Here is a 22,095-nt window from a genome sequence, read left to right as displayed (position 1 = left end):
TTTCGTCAACCATTCATAAGTCCCGAAATAGTTTCAGTTTTGAGGTCAACGGGGAGTTCGCTCCACCATGCCTTGAAGGTGGACGACTTCAACACATCCTTGCCGAGAACCCTGTCCTCAATCCATTTTCCTACTTGTCCTTGAAGGTTCAACGCTCTCTTTTTCTCCTTGTTCACTGCCTGGTGGTCCTGGTTGTCGCCAGAAAGATTGTGCAACTCCTCCAACTCTCCCCAAAAGCAGGATTCCCCCGGGGTACTGGCAGTTTTTTTTCGTGCTCGAGCCATCTTTGTGCGTATTTGTAACGCTTTTGCCTGCCTCTCTCCATATAGACTCCGGTGTCTTCTCCCCTTGCGTGCCTGTAGAAGTTAGCAATTTCAAGAGGCTAGACAAGGTGGCGATATTCATTTCCCAGTTCTACCCAATCTGATATAGCCTCAATTTCATCAGGAAGATCATATTTTTTCAGCATATCAGTTATCCCATCCCATATGCCTGCAAGCACAAGCCTTGTCACATTCGCGTCGAAATCTTTCCTGTGCTTTTCAAGCTTGAACGCGTCGTCGTATCCCACATTGTTCTCGCACGAGCCCATCGTAAACGAGGCAACAGGGTCAACCGAAGAGTTCAACGGGGACCAAGAAACTTCGTTGCTGCCACTTGAACTCGCTTTCGACGTGCAATAGGGTTAGGAAGCAGCAAACATATAGCACTAACCCTTATCTATGCATGCCTAGAATAAGCACGAACTTTGGTTCTTAAGCCCTCTTAACCGTCAAACGAGGAACAAGCTTCTTCATCACCTCCACATGAACTCACACTCAACATGCCAATGGAGGGTTAGCGTGTCAAGACATGTCATGTCCTGCATTCAGGCAATAAAGAGGATCTAAGAAGGAGTAGACCTCGAGGCCTAAAATTATTTTTTTAGAAATTAGTACAAAACATGACACTTGTTATATATGAACATCTTCTTACCGGTAATAACACATTCTCCGATTGAGCTGAAAATTTACACATGTTCTTAGCTTGTAAATTTTTCAGCTCTACAAATAAACATGTTCTTACCAGTAAGAACACGTGTAATCAGCTGTACTAATTAATGAACGTGTTTTTAGTGGTAAGAACAGGTTCATATATGACTAGTGTCCTGTTTTGTGCTAATTTCTCGAGGAGTTGCGGATACAGAGAACCAAGAATGCCAAGGTTCGACATCTTTAATATCGAAACGTTTCAGCTTTATCGAAAAATTAGTGGATTGTATTGAACATTTGTGTGGGGCATTGTCGTCCGCTGTGGATGGAAATGGGCTGAAGCACATCTTGCTGTGCCGTGCGATATTGGGGAAGGCAGAAATGGTGGTGCCGGGCTCAAAGCAATCGAGCTGCAAGGAGGTAGACACTGGAGTGGAAACTGGTCGATCCGAGAAGATATGTTGTTTGGAGTGCTATCGTGAACTCTCACAGTTATCCTTGTCATGTGATCAGTTTCAAGGCTCCTAGCACTCTCCCTAATGGTTAGTAGCTCAATTCAAAATTCGAATTGGTAATTTGGTTTGAGTTCCTTGTTTGGTTTGGTGAAGATTTTGGGTTTTCGGACTGAGATTTAACTCTGGTTTTGCATGTTCAGTTGTTTCAGATGTTCCAACTATGCAGCACAGTGCTTTGAGACCACCCCCACATCTCCCTGGATGAGCTTCCCTACTCTGATGTCCATTCTCTCGAAGCTCTTGCCTCCTCAGAAAATGCACTTGCTTGTTGCTTGTCGCAACGAATTCAAAGTTTTATGGCATTTTCTGTTTTTCATGTTTAATCTTCATGAATCATGACAACCTGATCACTTTATTTCGAACTTTTCGATTGATTTTGCAGTAGAACAAGGTAACGCGCCCGCAGCTGATACAGAGCGTGAGGCAGACTGCCGGTGACAGGCTGTTGATTGGAGTGATCAAATCTGTCAAGAGGCAGATTGGTGCCTGCATAACGTTGTTTGGTGAGAAATCCTATGCCCGTAGAAGTGGCCTAGGCAGGTATATGTCATATACGTAAGTGTCTATTTACACTAAAAAAACTGTACTTTTGAGAACTGAAATTATTTATTTAATATATAACACCCTAAAATATTTGAATTTTTGCTTTAGTGTTTAGTAAGTTCAGGTAGCTTAAGATGAAAGTTCAAGTAATTAAGAGTTTATAATACTTTGCAAAATATTCTTCAGAAGTCGAATAAATTTAATAAAAAGTAGTCTTGAGTAATACACCACCTTTTAATTAATTAAAATGTTAGGCGGCACAACCTGATTGGATAACAATTAAAAATAAAAAAAGGGAGTTGACAAGTGGGAAATGGAGAGGGAGTCTTTCTTCTTCTATGGAACCAAGGTCCAAGAGCAGCATAGCCATGGTTGTCTTCTTTGTGCTCCTCTTCGTCTAAATTAGATCTTTCTTCTTGGTTTAAATATTCTCTCATCTATCACATGTCCAAACCGTTGGATGGTCATTAGAGATCTTCACATGCACTTTTTCACATTTCTGGGTGGTCCCAAGACCACCCGGGTCCACATATGCTTTCGCTTAAAGAAGACTAGAAGAAATTGTTTTCTTAATTTTTAAAGACTTGGTTGACGGGCCTTCCACTTCGTTGAAGGTTTCTTCTTACTTTGCAGGAAATTGTGTTTGCTCGGTTGATTTGGAAATTTACAGCGAAATAGAGCTAGAGAGAAGGCATTGTTTTTTGTTTTTATGCCCATATATGTTCATGGCATGTATCGAGACACACAACTTCAACACGTGTGATTTTGCGACCCTCGTGGTACCTTTAGGTACCGTTTGGTACGTGGGACGGGACGGAAAAGAGTGGGATAAGGCGTTCCGTCCCACGTTTGGTGCGCCTAAAACGGATGGAACGAGTTGTTCCACGAGACGAGTTTTGGATGAATTTTCGTTCCACCTCACCCCCTGGAACGACTCGTTCCACATCCGTGGAACACAAAACTATAACCTCTCCGTCTCCTTCTTCTTCCTCCTTGTTTCCATCCGAGGGCATCTTTGCTCCCGCTCCGTTCCGTCCTGTCCCGTCCCGTCCCATCCCATTCCGTTCCGTCCCGTCCCGTCCCGTCTGCATACCAAACGATATAGCAAGTCCACCCCAAGCACATAGGCTGATCCAAAGTGGAAAAAATAGGCTGGCACCCATTAAAAACCCTCCAGCCCATCTAAATAGGTTGGCACCCAGCCCAAGCCAGCCCATAGGCCAGCCCAAAACATGTTGAGCTAGAGACCGGCCTACATGACGACAGGCTGACGTCAGCCACCTGATATTCTTTTCTTTTTTTTTGTGCCAAGCGTGTGGTCGCGAGTGGCCGACATCATCGCAAAGGTGGGCCCACTGTGCAGGCACAATATGTGGTTCTTCCTTGTGGATACGTGGCACAATGAGGACTTTTGGATTTCCAACGGCAACTTTTATGGGCTGTTGGATTACAATGGTAAAAAAAAATTTGAAAATTAAAATTAGTGGGTACTGATGTGGCACAATGAGGACCGTTTGATTTTCTGATCAACGATCCAAATTTTTCGGCAAAAAACTTTAAAAAAAATGAATAAAATGTCAAAAATTAATATTATTTTTTTATAAAGTCAGAAATTAATAATATTTTAATAAAATTGACTAAGCTATTTAGTTTTAGGGATGGAGATGATTTGGCCAATTAAATTGATCATGGGGCCTATCACTATTCACTATGAGCAGATTAAATAAGCTGAGTGTCAATGCATCTAAGAAATTATAGATGTTATTTTTGCTGAACATTTATTGCACATCTGGAACCAAAACCATTACAAATGAAAACGGCACTTGAAACCAAAACCATACCAAAACAAAACACAGACACAACAAACAGTAAAACTGCGGAGAGGGGATTCAAACTTGGGTGCAGAGCCGGAGGCAGGCACACTGTCTGACCAGTGGCTATGGTGCTAACCCTAGCTCTGCCCCCTAATTATCACTTAATTACTTGTTAGTACTACTCCACTTGGCTATTTCCTGCACCAGTCATGAGTCCTGAAATAGTTTCAGTTTCGAGGCCAGGGGGGAGTTCTCTCCACCACGCCTCGAAGGTGGCCGACTTCAAGACATCCATGCCGAGAACCCCATCCTCAATCCATTTCCCTACTTGTTCCTGAAGGTTCAAGACTCTCTTTTTCTCCGTGTTCACTGCCTGGAGTTTGCCAAAGTTTGTGCAACTCCTCCAACTCGGCCCAAAAGCAGGATTCCCCCCGGGAACCTACTGGCAGTTTCTTTTCGTGCTCGAGCCATCTTTGTGTGTATTTGTAACGCTTTGGCCTGCCTCTCTTCATATAAACTCCAGTGTCTTCTCCTTTGCGTGCCTGTAGAAGTTAGCAATATCAAGAGGCTCAACAAGGTTGCGAAATTCAGTTCCGAGCTTTACCCAGTCTGACATAGCCTCAAATTCATCAGGAAGATCGTATTTTTTCAGCATTTCAGTAATCTCATCCCATATGGCTGCAAGTTCAAGCCTACTCACATTCGCTTCGAAATCTTTCTTCACCCCTTGAAGTTTGAACGCGTCATAGTATCCCACTTTGTCCTCGTACAAGCCTCGGTAGTCTCTTAGTTTTTTCATTTCTTCCTCCATTTTTACCTTTTTTGAATCAAATTTGACCTTGTTTTCTTGTTTTTGCTTCTGAAATACACCTGCTGCGCGAACGCATTGTCTAGCTCTTGCACTCTGCAATATTACAAGAAAAATATCAGAACACGCTACAGACCCAAGATATAATAATAGGGCTCGTGTGATAACGTTTTTATTTTTAAGTACATTTGTAAAGGAAAAAAAGTACTTACCAGGCCAAGGTCATCAAAGATACCATCTGACGCTAAGTTGAGCATTTCTAAGTTATCTTCACAAGTCACACTCTTCATGTCCAAGCTACCGTCAAGTTCATCATAGTATCCCAAGTGCTGGTCCAAGCATTTACTGGCGATTGTTGCCCTTTCAGTTTCGTTGTTTAATTGACAAGTAAAGAACAAGAGTTGCAAGACAGCTTCGGGGTTTTTCAAGGCAACCGGTTTCCCATTCCCGGTACAGAAAATATAAGTGCCAAAAGGTTTGTAAGGGCTTAGGTTAATGAACTTCGTTACAGTTTCGAGTAGTAGATTTGGACTCCCCATCAGTTTAGAGGCGGCACTGCTTGCAACAGATGATGCACTGCTCATCACCTTTGTAAACAGATCCAAGGCCGCCTGGGATGATCCAACTGATTGACTCTTGTACTCAGAGGAATTTGGATCGAAGAAGGGGAGGATTTGCTCGAATTCTTGTCGAATGGATGACAGAGGAGCAAGCAAAATCCGAGGGACAATGTCATATCTCATGACAAAATGTATGAAGTATTCAGACCAATTTTCTCTCCTAAGAGCATGAGAAATAATGTGGTCACCAATAAGGGGAGATCCGAAAGTCACACAGAAGAACGATCCACTGTTTTCTTTCGAGAAATTTTCCAAGAACCATATTGTGACAAACGCAGCAATTGCACCGCCGGTAGAGTGGCCAGTAAATATTATTCTCTTCTTTGCATTGATAGCCTCTTGCACCTGAAAAAGTTAAGATTTAAGAGTGAATGACAACACGAATTACAATTGAATTGGCCTACAGCACATCGTATTTATATGCCTCAAATTTTGCTGTAATATGCTCAACCGAAATCCGGTCTGTTAATTTAACTTTGTCCAAATATATAAATCCAAATATAAATCCAAACTCATTCGCAAGTTTTTCCATGACTAGACACATCGTTTGGATGTATTTTTAAAATGATTGAAAGTGTTTTTAGAGAAAATGGTTTGAGTTTCCAAAATCACTTGAAGTGTTTTCTGTAAAAAACACAGTTACATGCTTCTTACAAAAAGCACTTTAAATCTTTTTCCAGGATATACTTTTAAAATGACTAAAAGTGTTTTTAGAGAAAATGATTTTAGGTTCCAAAGTGCTTTCTGCAAGAAGCACGGTTACGTACTTCTTACAAGAAGCACTTTAAATGCTTTTTCAGGATTCACTTGCATTTTTACTAAAAATAGGTTCTAAAAACATTTCCACCAAAAACGTTTTCAGTTATTTTAAAAGCACATTCAAACGAGTTTAGTAAGTATAATTGCCTACTCCGTAACACAGAAACAATATCTAATAGCATTATGGCAATTCAAATTTTAAACAATTGCCAAATGTATTCAAATTTTAAACAGTACCTTAATTTTCAGCTGGGAATTGTCCAATACTTGTTTAACTTTGTCAACGAATGCTTGGTTGATAGTTGCAGTTGCAAAGTCTCTCTCTTCTGGCTTTGCAGCTGGATCATAGTTCCCAACACTTTTCAAGGAAGGAAAGAGTTCGAGATCGACTTTTGCTTCTCCAAAAGGACTTTCTCCAGAAAACAAACTCTCCACAGACCAAGTTCCTGCAGGAAAGCTGATAACATCTGATGATCCTGCAGCAGAGTTCTCCACAAGAAACGGATCACCTGGGGATTTGTGTGCCTGAAGGCAAGAGAGCAGCTTTTCTTGATAGTCTCCTCCCCTATATCCAGCATCTCTCCAAGCCTTTCACTTCCCGATTTTCTGAATTTAATTTGTTGTTTTTGGTATGTTTCTGGTTGCTCTTGCTTTTATAGGAAAGCTGGAGAATGCATGGTGGACTCAAATTACAAGAATGCCCTTGAAGATTGACCAAGACTTTAGGCTTGTGCTGACTTTTGGGTGTATAATGATGGGCTTTATTGTCATTAAACCTTCTTTTTTTTAAAAAAAACTAATGAAAATGACTTGAAAACTTTGAGTTTTAATGATAAAGAAACTAAAGGATAAAGTGAATAGTATTAGGATTGACTTTTTAGTGTAAAAATATGATTTTTCGTTAAAGTAAACAGTATCGTAGCTTTTCGTTAAAACTTCTTTTTTTTTAAAGCAAACGATATTATCTCTACAAGCGGATGCGGGAATGGGTTAAGTCTCATAATGGCTAGTAATAATGTGGTTCAAATCCGTCTTTGACAATAATCGAACATAAAACTCTCAATTACAAGTGAAGAGAAATACTATTAGAGTATAATAATGAGTGGCATCATTAAAATATTCTTTTATTAACTTTGGTTGACGCGGCTTAAATTTTATGTTCTTGTACCGTAAGCAACCACAATTTCTAGGAACTGTCCTAAAACTGATTAGTTTTTGTTTAATGTCCTAATTAACTTTTAAGGTTGCGAGGATCTTCCTGGGTGTATTCCTACTATTGGTGAAAATTAAACTGCTTTGTTTTTTTTATTGTCATTTAGCATTTCCTTTTTTATTGACTTTGGTGGACGCGGTTTATTGACTTTGGAGGACTCAAAAAAATGCCGAATTATATTCTCTATAGACTCTTTATCTCGTCATAGTTTAATGTTAATTTTCATGTCATATTATAAAATATTGTGTCAAAAATATGAGATGACAGAAATTTTTATAGAAAATCTCACTTTTGAGAGTCTCTTTAGCATTTCTCTAGACTTCTAGGAACCGTCCTAAAAGTGATTAGTTTTTGTTTAATGTCCTAATTAACTCTTAGAGCAACTCCACCCCTATCCACTTTGCGCCAGCACCCAGCCTATTTATCCACTTAATTGAACAGTAACAGACTCAATGAACAGTAATAGGCCAAAGCATCTCCACCCCAAAAAAAATGTGCTGGCACCTAGTCTAAAAATGCGCTGGCACAAACGATCTCCACCCCTACAAAATGCGCTGGCACCCAGTCCATTTAAAATATTAAATAATTTTTTATAAAATAATAAAAAAAAATAGTTTTAATTTCGGATAGGATTTTTAACCAATCTCGTCACGCCACGTGTCATTATCCGAACGTACTATTTTTTGAATAGATTTCCGCTAAGATTTTCAACCAATTCCGACAACTCACGTGTCACTTCCTGTTTACAATAATTTAGGCAAGATTTCGATAAGATTTTTAATCAATCTCGTCACGCCACGTGTCATTATCCGAACGTACTATTTTTTTAATAGATTTCCGCTAAGATTTTCAACCAATCACGTAGTGCCACGTGGCATTGTCCTGAACCTCATCTTCTTCTTTTTTGTCCATATAAACCCTACATCCCTACATCCATCCTCACACTAAACTCAATCCTTTTTTTTAGCTCAGAATTCTTCTTTATCATTTTCAAATCTTGAGTTCTTACAATATCTTCTTCAAGGAGAGCGTATAAACAGTTGCAAGAGCAGCAGAAAAGGTTGTTGGCACAACAGGAAGAATTGGTCAATCTTGACCAAGGTGGAGGTGGAGATGAGGCATTCGCAATGGAGGAGGATGACGATGATCACCATAGAAGGCGGAGGGCCTCACATTCCCGCCGTATCATGCAAGCTAAGGATGACGATGACGATGATCACCATGGAATATTTTGCAGGAAATATTCCTGCTATTCGCGAAAATTAAACTACTTTTTTTTTTTTTTATTGTCATTAAACAATGGCTTATTATATTAACACCCCACAAATTGTTGAATAAACCACACATACTTAATACATCCTACATTTGCTTTTTCAATTAAAAATTATCTTAATACACCCCACATACTTCCCCATATACCCTTACATCCCACATTCTTAATATACACCTTACATTCTCTATATGCATCCCATATTTTCTATGCACCCCACATTTCTCAAATCTTATAAAGCTTTTAATTTTGACAAAAAATGGTGACTAAAATTTTGACAAAAGATGCCGCTTGGGATTTAAAGCATATTTGGGTTGTTTTCAATTCCACCACTAAAACCCATGTCGTCTATTTTTAATATTTGGTGGTAATTTTTGGTGTTTAATTCTTTATGTAATCCATGTGATCCCTAAAAGATGAATACGAACATAGAAGCTTGAATAACGCATCAAAAGCAAGATTAAATAATTATCGATGTCGTCAAAATCACTAAAATAATAAATAATATGAAGTCTTACCTTATGTGAAGCTTCCGAAATATCGATTTCGTGTTTCATTCGTCAAACATAACTTTTTCTCAATCAACATGTTTGTAATTTCATTGGTTAGAGTTTTATTCAACAATAGCGGGTCGAAGGGGTTTTGATAGGTGAAGAAGATAAATAATACGTTAAAAATGATTTGAGGTGTAAATATAATTTTTTTTAACCTAATAATGTCAAAATTGTCATTGCATGATAGGATAAATAAGTTATTTAATATTAAATTTTAATGTGGAGTGCATTCAACATTTTACGGGGTGCTAATATAAAAAGCCTAAACAATTCCTTTTTGTTAGAATTTGGTCGATGCGGTTTATTGACTTTGGGAGACTTGAAGAAATGCTGAGAAGACTCTTAAATTGAGATTTTTTATAGACTCTCTATCACATCACAGTTTAACGTAAATTTTTATGGCAATATTATAAAATAATGTGTCAAAAACATGAGGTGACAGAAAATCTCCTACTTTGAGAGAAAAAATGCTAAAAAAACTCTCTCAAAGTGAGACTTTCCATAAACTTTCTGCCAACTCACAATTTAACATCAATTTCATCCCGACAATTTAAAATATTGTACCGAAAATATAAGAGGATAGAGAGATCAGAAACTTTTAAAAGTCTCTTTAGCATTTCTCTAAACTTCTAAGAACTGTCCTAAAAGTTAGTTTTTGTTTAATGTCCTATTTAACTCTTAAGGGTTTGAAATATTCTGCAGTAAATATTCCTGCTATTGGTGACAATCAAACTGCTTTGTTTTTGTTGCTTGCTGCAAGGTCTTTTCCTTCCATTTTCTTTGAATGTTCTCTTTCCTCGTCTTTGAAGGAAATGTTTGTGCTTTCAGATTTGGGAATTTTCTGAGAAATTGAGCCCGAATGAATAATTGGAGTCAGAGACCAATGATTTTTGTTTTTTATGCTTTTCAGATTTGGGAATTTCCTAGAAATTGAGCCCGAATGAATAGTAGGAGTCAGAGACCAACGACTTTGCTTTTTTGTTCTACGGAAATAAAACTGATTACAAATTTTTAAGGGCTAATTGGATAAATGGATTCTATTGTCTTAAGGTATTCAAAAAATGGCTTTTATGGTTAAAAAATTCGGATTTAAACCGCTGGGGCGTAACTCGATTAGGATTTATGCCCAAATTAGAACTTCCGTTCCGTTAGTAGCTTGCAGGTGCCTCCACCTTTAACCCTCTCTCTCTCTTCCCTCCCCAATGATGCTTCCTCTGCAACAACCATGGCGCTCAGAGTCTCCTCCTCCTCCTATTCTTCTTTCAAGCCCAACAAGTCACTCCCTTTCAAGTTCAGCACTTTCCAGCCACCTCCCCAGCCCACACCCTTCAAATCCCTCAAATGCATCCAAACGCCGCCGTCTTCCAATCCCAACCCATTAAAGCATCCGCCGCCGCCTCCCCAAAACCCTGGCTCCGCCTCCCCTTTCTCCTGCTTCGCCCTCACCCTCTCCCTCTCCTCCCAAACTGCCGAGCTCATCCCCTTAAAACTCCAAACTTTGATCTCCGAGTTCCAATCTCTCCCTGAGCCGATCGACAGAGTTAAACGCCTGTTGCACTACGCGGCTCTCCTCCCGCCGTTTGATGACTCGGGGTCGGGTTGATTCGAACCGGGTCATGGGCTGCATCGCCCGGGTGTGGCTACGGGCCGAGATGGACAAGGAAGGCAAGATGAGATTCGCGGCTGACAGCGATTCCGAGATCGCCAGGGTCTTCTGCTCCTGCCTAGACGCGTCGGAGGAGGTGTTGCGGGTCAAGACCGATGACTTGTCGTCCCTCAATGTGGGATTGTGTGAGACCCACCTAAGCTATTAACGGAAAAATGTCAAACTTAGATCACAGGGGTTTAAATCCGAATTTTTTTAGTACAGGGGCTATCTTCAAAATACCCTACGACCATGAGGACCATTTATCGGATTAGGCCAATTTTTAACTAAATGGAACCCGGGAGGGATACTAAAGAGGCACTTAAGCGTGGTATATATAAGGGGTTTTTTGTCGATTTAGTATCTCTCTACTTTTATTTTTAATTAGAGTTTTTAATTAGTTCTAATTGTTGAAGAATGTAAAAGTCTAGTATCGGTTTTACTACTAATTGCAGTAAAGCCGTGATACAACCCCACACATTCCTTGCTAAACATTGGTACGAAATGAAAGCTTAGGGAGCTCATAACCAAATTGAAAGTTCGTCGCACTTCACAGGGCATTGCTAATGCTTTTTCTTTGGCAATTCCCCTTGGGAAATTGGGACCTGGGATGTTCTTGCCATTGGGTTGCCGAGCAACTTCAGGGAAAGGAAAAGAACTCAAAGAATAAATATCAATAATTTTAGAAAACTATATTACATCAGGTTCAGAATTCATTTTCTGATTCACCGGAAGATGTCCATGACACATCTGAAACAATATGTGAGTGGAAAGTTTATCAACTTCTTTGATGTTATGCTTGAAGGTTACAGTGGAGGTGACCATGATCCTACCACTTTTGCTTTCGTAGAACTCTTCTTCTGTAGTTTCAGCACAAACAAGAGCAACCATGTCTAAAAAATCTTTCTCAGTAACAAACAATTGAATGGTGCACCTCCTTTGTCTCTCAAAGCTCCTGCTTGGTAGTACTCGGTTATTTTCCTCACAAGCTCCATAACCCTCCTCTCTCGGCATTGCCATTCTCTGTCAAAAGCTTCTTGATTTCACTGACATGGTTGCTTAGAGTAGAGCTCATGTGGATTAAGCTTTCATACTCGATGGTTGCTGCTAGTTCCAATGCTCAACCCTTCTAGCTTTGACAACCCTGGATTAAGTACTCTTTTCTTCGTTCTTCAGGGGTTAGCTTATCTGAATTCAGTGTACTAGTTTAGCTTCTTTGAGCACTGTTTCTTCCAAAGCTGCGGTTTTGATTTATCACAAAGCCTCTTCCCTTGATTGAGCTACTTGTTCAACCACAAAGTGAAGTAGAGCAGCGTTTCCATCAGTATGTTTTATATCGGATATCTTTAGAAGAGCACTTAGGTTGAAGCCTTGTGCACTGCCTCTATTGGCGGCTTTGAGAATTGCAAGAGCCCGCGGGTTCTTAGCTCCTTGCACCCAATTTCAAGTGTTTGCAAGGACTCCTTGAGGTGAAGGACTTCAGGATCGTAGTTTTCTATGAAGAGCATCACATTGAAACGTGTGAATGCCGAAGGAACAGCCTTCAAAATGTGGTAGAGGAAAGATTCAGTAAGTGCTAGCTTACTAGGGTTTCCACTGAATTGGAGGATTTTTGCTTCTTCCTCTTTGGTTGATGAAATTTTTGTGAGCTTTTCTAGTGCAGCAGCACCAAGTCCTTGTCCATCAAGGAGAGCATTTACAATTTCTTTTCGAAAGATTGCGAGAGACCTTAGCACTATAGCGGTGTTCAGAGACTTTCGAGTATCTAGGATGAAACCTGAGGTGTTGGGGCAAGAGTTTGGCTTGCTTGAAGCTGAAGTCAAGTGGTTAATTCTCTCAGAGGATTGGATTTTAATTGTGGAATATCCAAGGAGATTTTCCATAAGCTCATCACCAAATCTGCATATAACATACACAATTGTCTAAGTTATGATTAGAGCCATGACATAAAAAACAAGATAGTACGCTCGTTTAATAACCATTTTAGTTTTTAGTTTCAAGTATAATATAATAAGAGTGAGATTTGGTTACCTAAATTATCCGTCATTGAGTTGATCCGAGACCATTGAATGATGAACAGCTGCCATAACCTTATCCCAGTGCAGCGGCTTCAGCTTCGTTTGCCCGCCACGGATTGCTTTTAAGCCCTCCTCCCCGGTTGAAGCCTCTTCCCAGCTCTTGTTGCTTGCTCTGCCTTTAGGCAGAGTCGGCGGTTTAAGTGACAAAGCCGAACCACCTGCCTTAGGAGGCAAAGGAGGCAGTAGAGGATTCTTTTTTACCACAATAGGTGGCGGTGGTGGTGGTAGTGGAGGAGGTGGTGGTGGTGTTGGTGGTGGTGATGGTTGAGGTGGTGGCAGCGTAGATTAGTTGGGGTGGTGGAGGAGGCTGTGATTCTAGAGCATGCTTTTCCAACACTATAGGTGAAATTGTTCTTCGAGATCTTGGAGTATGTAGAGAAAATGGTTTTTTACCAATTGATTATGTTGATCAAATCAGACGGCGTAGAATCCACCCTTTTTTATTCTTCATAACTCGGGTTAAACATAATCTTTAGAGAAATTGTATCAATTTGTCCAGCTTCCAATTTCCTCAAGTTTATAACAACCACCCCATTTTCACTAACAATCAACCCCTTCACATTCCCACCACATTGCCTAAACTCCTCGCGATTCATCTCAACTTCTTTGCGGCGAAAACTCCCATATTCCTTGCCTTTTGTGCTGCGGCGAGCAACGAGGAATCTGTAGAGGAAGAACAAGATTCCAGCAATAGCAAGCGTGGCTACGGCTACAGCTGCTGCTGCAATTGTCTCGGTAAGTACTGTTCCATTGGACCGTGGCATCGCCAGGGTTACACACCGGAGAAACCACAAGAGAATAATCCGGAAAACAACTTCTCAGAAAAGTAGGTAGGTGACAAGTGCTTTTGTAAAACAATAGATTACGCCAAATCCAAGGAACTGGAGATGTTGGTGGGATTTTTTCAATTCCATGTATGGAATATGGATGTTTTAAATTTGGACTTGGTGTGCAGAATTCTACTCCCAGCTGGTGAATTTAAAATTTTGTTGACATCATAAATAGAAAGAGTTTCGAAATTTTAATAAAAATAAAACCCGATGAACACTAAAACGTCAAAAGATGAGCACTAGATGATAGTATATTAAAGCTTCCTGTCGCTTTGGTATTTTTATCGTCGTGTGGTAAGTGACTTATAAATCAAGTAACTAAGAGTACTGATTTTTGCATCCGAGATTTTTTTTTTTTTTTTCCCCAATCTTCATTGTTGAGTACGATGTGCATGGTGATAGTGATAGAATAATGTATGCCATCTTTGCCTCCATGTATGTTCTATTAGCATTGTTTGGTTATCAAATTATAATATAAAAAAATAATATTGAAATGTGCTTTAATTATTCGTTATTAACAAAGTTAAATGAGCCTTCAATATGCCATATTGCTTCAACAAATCTAAAGCTCTTGAGCTCACCATAGATGTATGGATTTAGAGCTTGCAGTCGAAGTATATATGATCTGCATCTTTAGCATTTGAAATAAGAGTGCCACGGCATGTGCATGAGCGACTGTAAGTTGTTAATGCAAGGTGAGTCCCACAACACATAATCAATGAGCCAACATACTCAAAATGCATTCAAGGTTTACTCTCATAACAGATCAATGGTCCATCAATTGTGGAGCTAAAAATTTATACAAAAATGGGATAATATTTTCCTTTTGTTATCAAAGCATGGAGTGTAAAATAAGTTTATACAGGAAGCCTATAGTTGGCTCCGCCCTTGCGGTCCACAATTACCAATGCACAAATAACTCACTTTGCAAAGTCTCATAATCACATGCAAATACTTGAGCGACTGATACTAGCATACTCTCGTAACAAACGCTTGACCTCATGTTCAAAAAGTGGTAAGCCTTCATGGACATGGAAATCTACTGAACCGCGTGACCGTGTCCTCTGTGGACCTGAAAAAGGAAAGAAGGAAAGCATCGAAGAAACCTCATAGGTGGAATCTTATATATGAATTGGGTCCCTTTTAACCAGTGAGGCTAATGATTCAAGGGGTCTGCATCTCCCCACATGTTTACTTCAAATCTTTCCATCCTGACCCCATTGACAAAATATTTGGCACCAAAGTAGGGTTTCTGGAAGCAGCGTGCATAAACACACCACGTGAAGTTATTCCATTGTTCCAACACACCAAAGGGGAAAAATGACACAAAATCGGATACTGAATCATTTTGAATGATTGTACACCATTAGTTGGTCTAGAGCCACGTTTCCCTTTAGTTATAGAAGATTGTTCGATTCACATGAATACAAGAACGATATATAGTGAGTTTGATATTAAATTTTCAGATAATTTATCGGTACTTGGTATAGTTGTAGAATAGCGTTAGTATTCACATAGATGCAAAACAAAACATTAAGTTTGATAATAAAATTATCAGATAGTCATTCTATTGGTATCCAATTTTAATTATGTTGTAGAATATTATTGAATTTATACAGATGTAAGGATGATATATATATATATATATAGATAGATAGTGAGTGCAATATTAAGTTAAATCGATTGTAAAATTATCTTTGTAAATATCATATCGTATGTAAATATACCACACCAAAGAAAAAAAGAATATTGAGACAACATAATATTCCCCCTCAAATGTTTGGGATTTTCTTTGACTGTATTGAGATTTACATGCAAAATCAACAAAGAGTTGGAAGCAAAAAGACATTTTAATCCAAGACTTTCATGTATGTCTGCTCTTTCCCCCCTTCTTTTTCCCTGGTCCAAGTGAAAGTTTGGTGCTGGTATTTACATATGGCAGTGGAAGAAAATTAACATAACACACAGGCAACAGGAATTTCTCTATCATGCAAAATGGGGGACGGTGTGTGTCAAAAGTGAAGTTCCAAAAACCCTAATGGCAGAGACATAATCAATCCATCTTGTGCAATCTCGGTCTCTTTGATGACGAACATGGCAACGGCGATGATGGCGACAAAGGTGGCAGCTGAGACGATGCTAGATTGCAAGCGAACGGTTGCGTAAGCTGCGGTAAAGGGGAGGGAGTTGATGATGCATTGTAGTCAACTGAAAATGTTCTTTTGTGATTTTTTTTCTCTTCAGTTTCTTTTTTTTCTCCTCCTCCCATCATGAAGTTTTTCAACCGGTTCACGTCGGAAAGCTTCACCGGCTTCACTATATAGTCCTCAGCTCCTTCCTCTAAGCATCTGTAAAACAAAGTTGTAAGAAATTGATCAGTCAAAGAATATACTAAAACACATTAAGCACCAAAAGAGAGATTATAACTCATGATTGTCCCAAAACTTAGTTTAACAAGAGACTTTCCGCAACTATGTGATGCCCCTAAAGCTTCAATAAAAAACAGTAAAATTTAAACCTAAAATTACATTATTGCCCATAATTTTTTTTTTTTTATGATAGAAGATTAATTTGTCTTTTTACTTTTTTTAGTTGAGAAAGAAGGTTTTATTAATTAATAAAGTTATGATTAATACCTGGAAAATATTAAACAATAAAAGAAAATATAATAATAATTGTTATTGTTAATGTAATTGAACCAACCATGTGAAGACTATTTTATAAGATTTGGTTGATCCCCAAAAGATTCTTGAGGAAAATGACATCACATTATTTGATGGCATTCTCATGTGGTGCCTAACATATTTTACTTAATTTAGGAAAAACACCAATCTTTTTTCCTATTATTTAAAATTTGGTCCATTTTTTTAAGAAATTTCATATCAGGTCTGCAGATCATGAAGATCAGAAACCAGAATAATCCATACTGATCTGACAAAAAGATAAAAACAATGGTGTAACATCAAAATCTCAACCGAAATTAATTACCAAATTTCCTAGGTTATATGTCTAATTCACAATTTAATCATTCTGGCTTATGATTTAAAACAAATCAAGTAAAAGTGCGAACCCAAGCCAAAAAAGCTCTCCGCTTTGCAACGACTGGGGAACGTCATCCTTAGTCCGAAAAATTTTAAATTTAAACTAAAGTATTAGTAAAACATAAAATAGACATTCTTAGTCCGAAAATATACCTATCAATTTGAGTCAGGATGTTCTCCGATGACATGATCACCACCGGAACTTCTCGAAAAGCCGATGATTCCTGTTCATATGCAAATCAAAAAATTAATCTCCAAGTAACAGCCATGATATACTCAGAATTCAATTGTAAATCATCTACTTTACTCCTTAATCGTGATTAAAACAAGATTAAAGGGCGCTAACCTTGATTTTCTTTAGCAGTTCATATCCTGTCATCCCTGGCATTGAGTAGTCCGTTATGATCAAATTCACCTTCATGTTCTGCAACCACAAAAAGACGTTTCATTTTCCGTTGGGCAACTGAGAAAATGTCAATCTTTTTCCACCATTTTCTCGGAAACCAAACAGATTCAAGGCAAAAGTTTTCTTACATCAAACCCAACCGAGCTCTTCTCTCCATCCAAGCCCAGATATTGCAGCGCTCTCGTCCCACTGTCAACAGCCGTCACTGCAAAAACAAATATCAACTCAGTTCATAAACCTACCAATCAAAAAAGATTTCCAAGAAAAAAAAAAAAAAAAATCAAAGACTAATCCCGGGTGCACGCGTACCTTTGCAGGATGATATCTTGAGCAGGCGTTCAATGACCTTCCGGTCCACGTGGCTGTCATCCACAGCAAGAACATGCAGCTCGCCGGAACCCATCTGCGAATCACCGGAAAGATCAAAACTTTCGGTCAGATTCCGCCTGAGAATCTCGCCTGCCTTCGCCATTGCGCTTCTGAGCGGTTCAGTTCAAAATGGTCCGCGTGGAAACAGCGAAAAACACAGAGGAGATGAAGAAAATGTATGAAGAGTTTTGTTGTGGCGGGTGAGAGGAAGGTGTGTGATATATTACTGTGGGGGGAAAGCGTCCGAAATGGAAATTAGAGAGAGAGGTGGGTGGGTTATGCTTTAAATAGGTAAAAGGCTAAAGCTGAGATTCTGAGGATCCGATATATCTATATGAGATTTTGTTTTCTCTTTGCAAATCTAGCAGAGAGTATCATACCGCCCCACTTGTCTATTGTCCTGTCAATCCTTATTTATTGTATATTTACTCGAGTTTAAGGGATGACTTTTCTTAGTGTGACCGGATTGTTTTTATTCGTCCACGTTTTATAACACGAGTAAACAACATAATATAACACGAATAAGCGACGTGTTATAAAAAGGATATATGCAAACCAATATTAATTTACGCGATATAAGAATTGAATTATGGTGCAAAGGATACGAGTACATTGTCCTGATCCTCATTTGTTTACATCATGGTCTAAATGTCTTAAATTTACATGATCGTGTTAGTGAAATTAGTAATAAACAGTGCAGGTTTATTCAAGTGGTAGTCTTCATGTACTCAAATTCGAGTTTCTAACCCTGTAATTTAAAATAATTTGACGCGGCACAAGTGCAACAACATGTGGGTAGTCTTGGTTTTGCTTGTGTGGTCGTAAAAATTCTAATCCGAGTGCTGGACATAAGATTTTTTTTTTCCAATCTATCTTTGAAGGACTGTGACTCATATATAAAAAATAAATCCATTGACTCGACCGACTAACCTTAATCTACGTATAAATGTACGTCAATGAAATAAAATATAGGATTGATAAATAGATTAATAATAATAAATGTTCCAAAGCAAAATTACGTATGAAAATGGCCACCGTCAAAGAAAATGTATAACGTTAACTTTGATTTGGAAGATCTGTATTTAGATTTGTGGGGTTGCAGTGGAAAGGTGTAGTCTTTTGACTTTGTTGAAGTTTCTCGGTTTCAGATTTAAATATTTCTGTTACAATCCAGTATGCTGAATCCAACGGTCAAAACCTCAGCCAAAATGGGACCCAGTGGATTCAGACCCGTGGACCCATCCACGCCCAGTGACATATAGACAATAAACATTGTGATTACTTGTTTTGTAGCTGAAATTTCAAAGCAACTTGGTCCATGGCAAATCTTTCAATAGTGTTTGTGCTATATTTTTTTTCCATCAAATTTTCTTACAAAATCTTGAGAATCTGCCGATGAGCTGCTTTCTCAATATTTTCAAACTCCTTGTTATATATGTTTTTTTAAGGGACAAGTAGGTGACTTCGTCATGAAAGTCGATCGTTTCGAGAGTGACAAGTGACAAGAATCAAATCCATGACGTGCTGTGTGGAATACGGATATTGAATTCGTCCTTAACTACTGAGACACTCCGTAATGATTCCTTGTTATATATGTTAATATATCATTGTATGTAAGAATGTTTAAGATGAATAGATAATCGAAAAATATAATGTTTGAGATGAATAGTGCGAGTATGTCACATTGATGGTTAGGCCATAATCACAAAGGGATAAATGACTCAAAACGCTATTAGAGAAAATGATTTTAGTTTCAAAAGCATTTGAAGTGCTTTTTGCAAGAAGCAATTCAAGTGTTTTTTCAAGATTCACATGCATTTAACTAATAATTGGTTTCAAAATTATTTTCACTAATGCTTGAAAACTTTGTAGCCAACCACCTGATGTCATCAATAATGGCAAGAAGGTTCCAAGGGACAACACATCGACCTTGGATAGCATGAATTGCAAGCCAAGATCATGGTTAGGTGATCCAATGATATCCATCAAGTAATGGCTCGTTTGAGATTTGTATTTTTTTTTTAAAATGACTCAAAACGTTTTTAAAAAAAATAATTTTAGTTTCAAGAAGCACTTTAAGTGTTTTTCAAGATTTACATTCTAAAAATATCTTCATTAAAAGCCCTTTCAATCATTTAACAACACTTTCCAAACAAACCCTAAGTATAGCTAACCTAAATCTGTCAAACAAGTTTGAGTTATCTCCTCAATATCTTGAATGGATATGACAATGCTCTTAAATCAATCAATTCCAAAAGATATAAGATGCCATACAGTTCAACCTTTTTTCATTCCAGCACATTTTTCCAACTCTTTCATGTGAGAAAATGTTTGGTACGGCAATCTAATCACGCAATATATCAAGTACTTTTGAAAAGAATGAAACCCGTGATTTGGAGATTTTACCCACGCAAAGCTTTACGAGATCTCTATTTTATATATACAAGTCCTTTAAGGAAGGGATCTTCATTTACAAAAAAAAAATGACACATTCTTGATCGTTGTATTTAGTTTTAATGAAACTCTGTGGTTGAAATTAAATCATAAGCTACAAAATCTGAATCATAAAATTTCATTAAAGTCAAATCTAATGTTCAAAAAAGTGTCCCTATTTAAAATAAAAAAAATGAGGGTCCCACCTTTAAAGGCTTGCTTTATACATATGCAATTCTCAAATGAGCCATTACTTTGACGGATATTATTGGATCATCTAACCATGGTCTTGGCTTGCAATTCATGCTATCCAGGGTCGATGTGTTGTGCCTTGGAATCTTCTTGCCATTATTGATGACATCAGATGGTTGGCTACAAAGTTTTCAAGCATAAGATGGAATCATATTTTTTCAAGAGACGAATTTTGCTACTCACTAGTGCCTTATTGTTTCAGGCACTCATATTTGAGAGTTTTATATTCCAAATTTTGCTCGGAATGCTTCTCTTTAATTGTATAGAGGTTTAACAAAACACCTTTAATAATGTTCACTTTTAACGAAAAACTATATTTATACATTTCTCTGGTACTATTCACTATACTTTTAAAAAAGAATTTACATTAAAAATTTTTTTTTTTTTACTTTTCTTTAATTTTTTTAAAATAAAAAAGCATAAAAGAAGATATGCCTTTGCAGTTCTGGGTAAATTTGCCGATAAATAAGATAGTCATCCATTAAAATATTGGATTAAGCACCTGGGCGAGGAGGATCATATTGATTATTCTTTATTATAATCTTCTGTGTTTTTTTTTGCTTTTTAATTCATGAAAGTTTGAACTTTTACGACTAATGCTGCACTCTGCTTTTTTGTTTCTTTTCATAATTTAAAAGCGAGTTTGGTATCCTGTAGTGCTTAAAGATACTTTGTCAGAAAAGAAGGCATATTTTACTTGGACTCAAAACAGCACCCAAGTTCATTGGTGCTTGCAATGGATATACATAAGGGAAAGGGGCCTATTAACTAATAGAGTAAATTGGTGTATTGTTTTCTTAGTAAAACAATTGCGTTAGGATGTTAAATGGTTAGTTATTAAATAGAGGGAATCAAATCTACACTAGAGTGTATAGATATTGATTTTTACTGCTGAATATTGATCTATGATTTAATTGTAGTGTCAATCTCTAAATTATTAATTTTAATAATTTGAATTTAACAAAATGTTGAACATTGGTCACAAGGATTGGGACCAACCTCGTGAGATGGCATGAATAACCAATGCTCTATTACGTCGAATTCAAATATTTATTCTAATAGATTTTTAATTAAGCGGCTAAAGCTACAATTCAATCATAGGTCAATGACAAACACTCTATTAAAATGTAACCATACAAAAATTATCACTACAAAATAAATCCAGCAATTGAACTGAATATTGTAAGTAAATTCAATGGAAGTAAAATTGTAAACTTTATCACTTTTATTAGATCGGCAAATATTTACCTAATATAAACCGATTGATTAATTTGTATTGTGTCAATCGATTAACTATTCTCATTTCCAATTCAAACTTTCAAATGAGTCACAAAAGGAAAAACCCAAATCCCTTCAGAAGGTACATATTCTCAATAAAAGTAAAAGACAAGAAAGAAACGTTGTTCATCATCATCATAATTTCAGTCTGCAAATCTGAGACACAACCAAACCCTCTGATCTCCCACTCAAAAGCTTCCAAATATTTTTTATTTTTTTTATATTTTTGACAGTTTTGACCAAAATCTCAAGGAAATTGGAGTCAAATATTAAATTACATTTTGGATCGACCCAACTTTATAAATTAAATTTGATTTTCTTTCGGGTATTTTGATGGGAAATTGAAGGATTCGATGACCTTCAATCCATATCGCAGAGTCCCACACCGGCGGCGTCAAATATGGGAAGAAATCTATGCCCAAGGGTCACTTACCCCAAATATGTATAGATATATTTATATATATTTGGTAGGGACATGGTATCTTTTGGGTGATCGATGTGGGGCCCACTTTTTCTTGTAGAGGAAATATATAGAGAAAGATTGATTATATCTGTCTGTCTTTCCATGATCTCTTTGACCAACCTCCCTCAGCATGAACAGTCAAATCTTAAATTAATAATAACAAATTTTAACGAAAATTTTTGGTATTATTTATTTTAATAAAAAATTATATTTTTACACTTAAAAATCAATTC

At 37.7% G+C, this 22,095-nt stretch overlaps 2 protein-coding genes across 2 annotated transcripts; both read right to left on the bottom strand.

Moving 5' to 3' along the window:
- Positions 1 to 3,774: 3,774 nt before the first annotated feature.
- LOC125479715 (protein EDS1L-like) lies at positions 3,775 to 10,546 on the bottom strand. Its single transcript, XM_048589436.1, is given in 7 exon segments — positions 3,775 to 4,229; positions 4,231 to 4,381; positions 4,384 to 4,747; positions 4,864 to 5,616; positions 6,268 to 6,563; positions 6,566 to 6,636; positions 10,341 to 10,546. Coding segments are annotated over 7 exon segments (2,049 nt in total). The 3' UTR covers positions 3,775 to 4,021.
- A 4,823-nt stretch (positions 10,547 to 15,369) lies between these two features.
- Positions 15,370 to 17,559, bottom strand: LOC125479878 (two-component response regulator ARR5). The gene is made up of 5 exons (XM_048590027.1): positions 17,377 to 17,559; positions 17,196 to 17,272; positions 17,008 to 17,085; positions 16,815 to 16,885; positions 15,370 to 15,968 (listed from the first exon to the last, which is right to left on the bottom strand). The coding sequence occupies exons 1-5, from the start codon at positions 17,537 to 17,539 to the stop codon at positions 15,674 to 15,676; spliced, it is 684 nt and encodes a 227-aa protein (XP_048445984.1). The 5' UTR covers positions 17,540 to 17,559; the 3' UTR covers positions 15,370 to 15,673.
- Positions 17,560 to 22,095: the final 4,536 nt, after the last annotated feature.

Source organism: the organism of the source record quoted next, unplaced genomic scaffold, assembly GCF_019419815.1.
Source record: "Pyrus x bretschneideri cultivar Hongxiangsu unplaced genomic scaffold, Pyrus_bretschneideri_v1 Contig3, whole genome shotgun sequence".
In the NCBI taxonomy this organism is placed as follows: domain Eukaryota; kingdom Viridiplantae; phylum Streptophyta; class Magnoliopsida; order Rosales; family Rosaceae; genus Pyrus; species Pyrus x bretschneideri.
The sequence above is the reverse complement of the archived record's forward strand: the minus strand, read 5'-3'. Positions and strand labels throughout refer to the sequence as shown.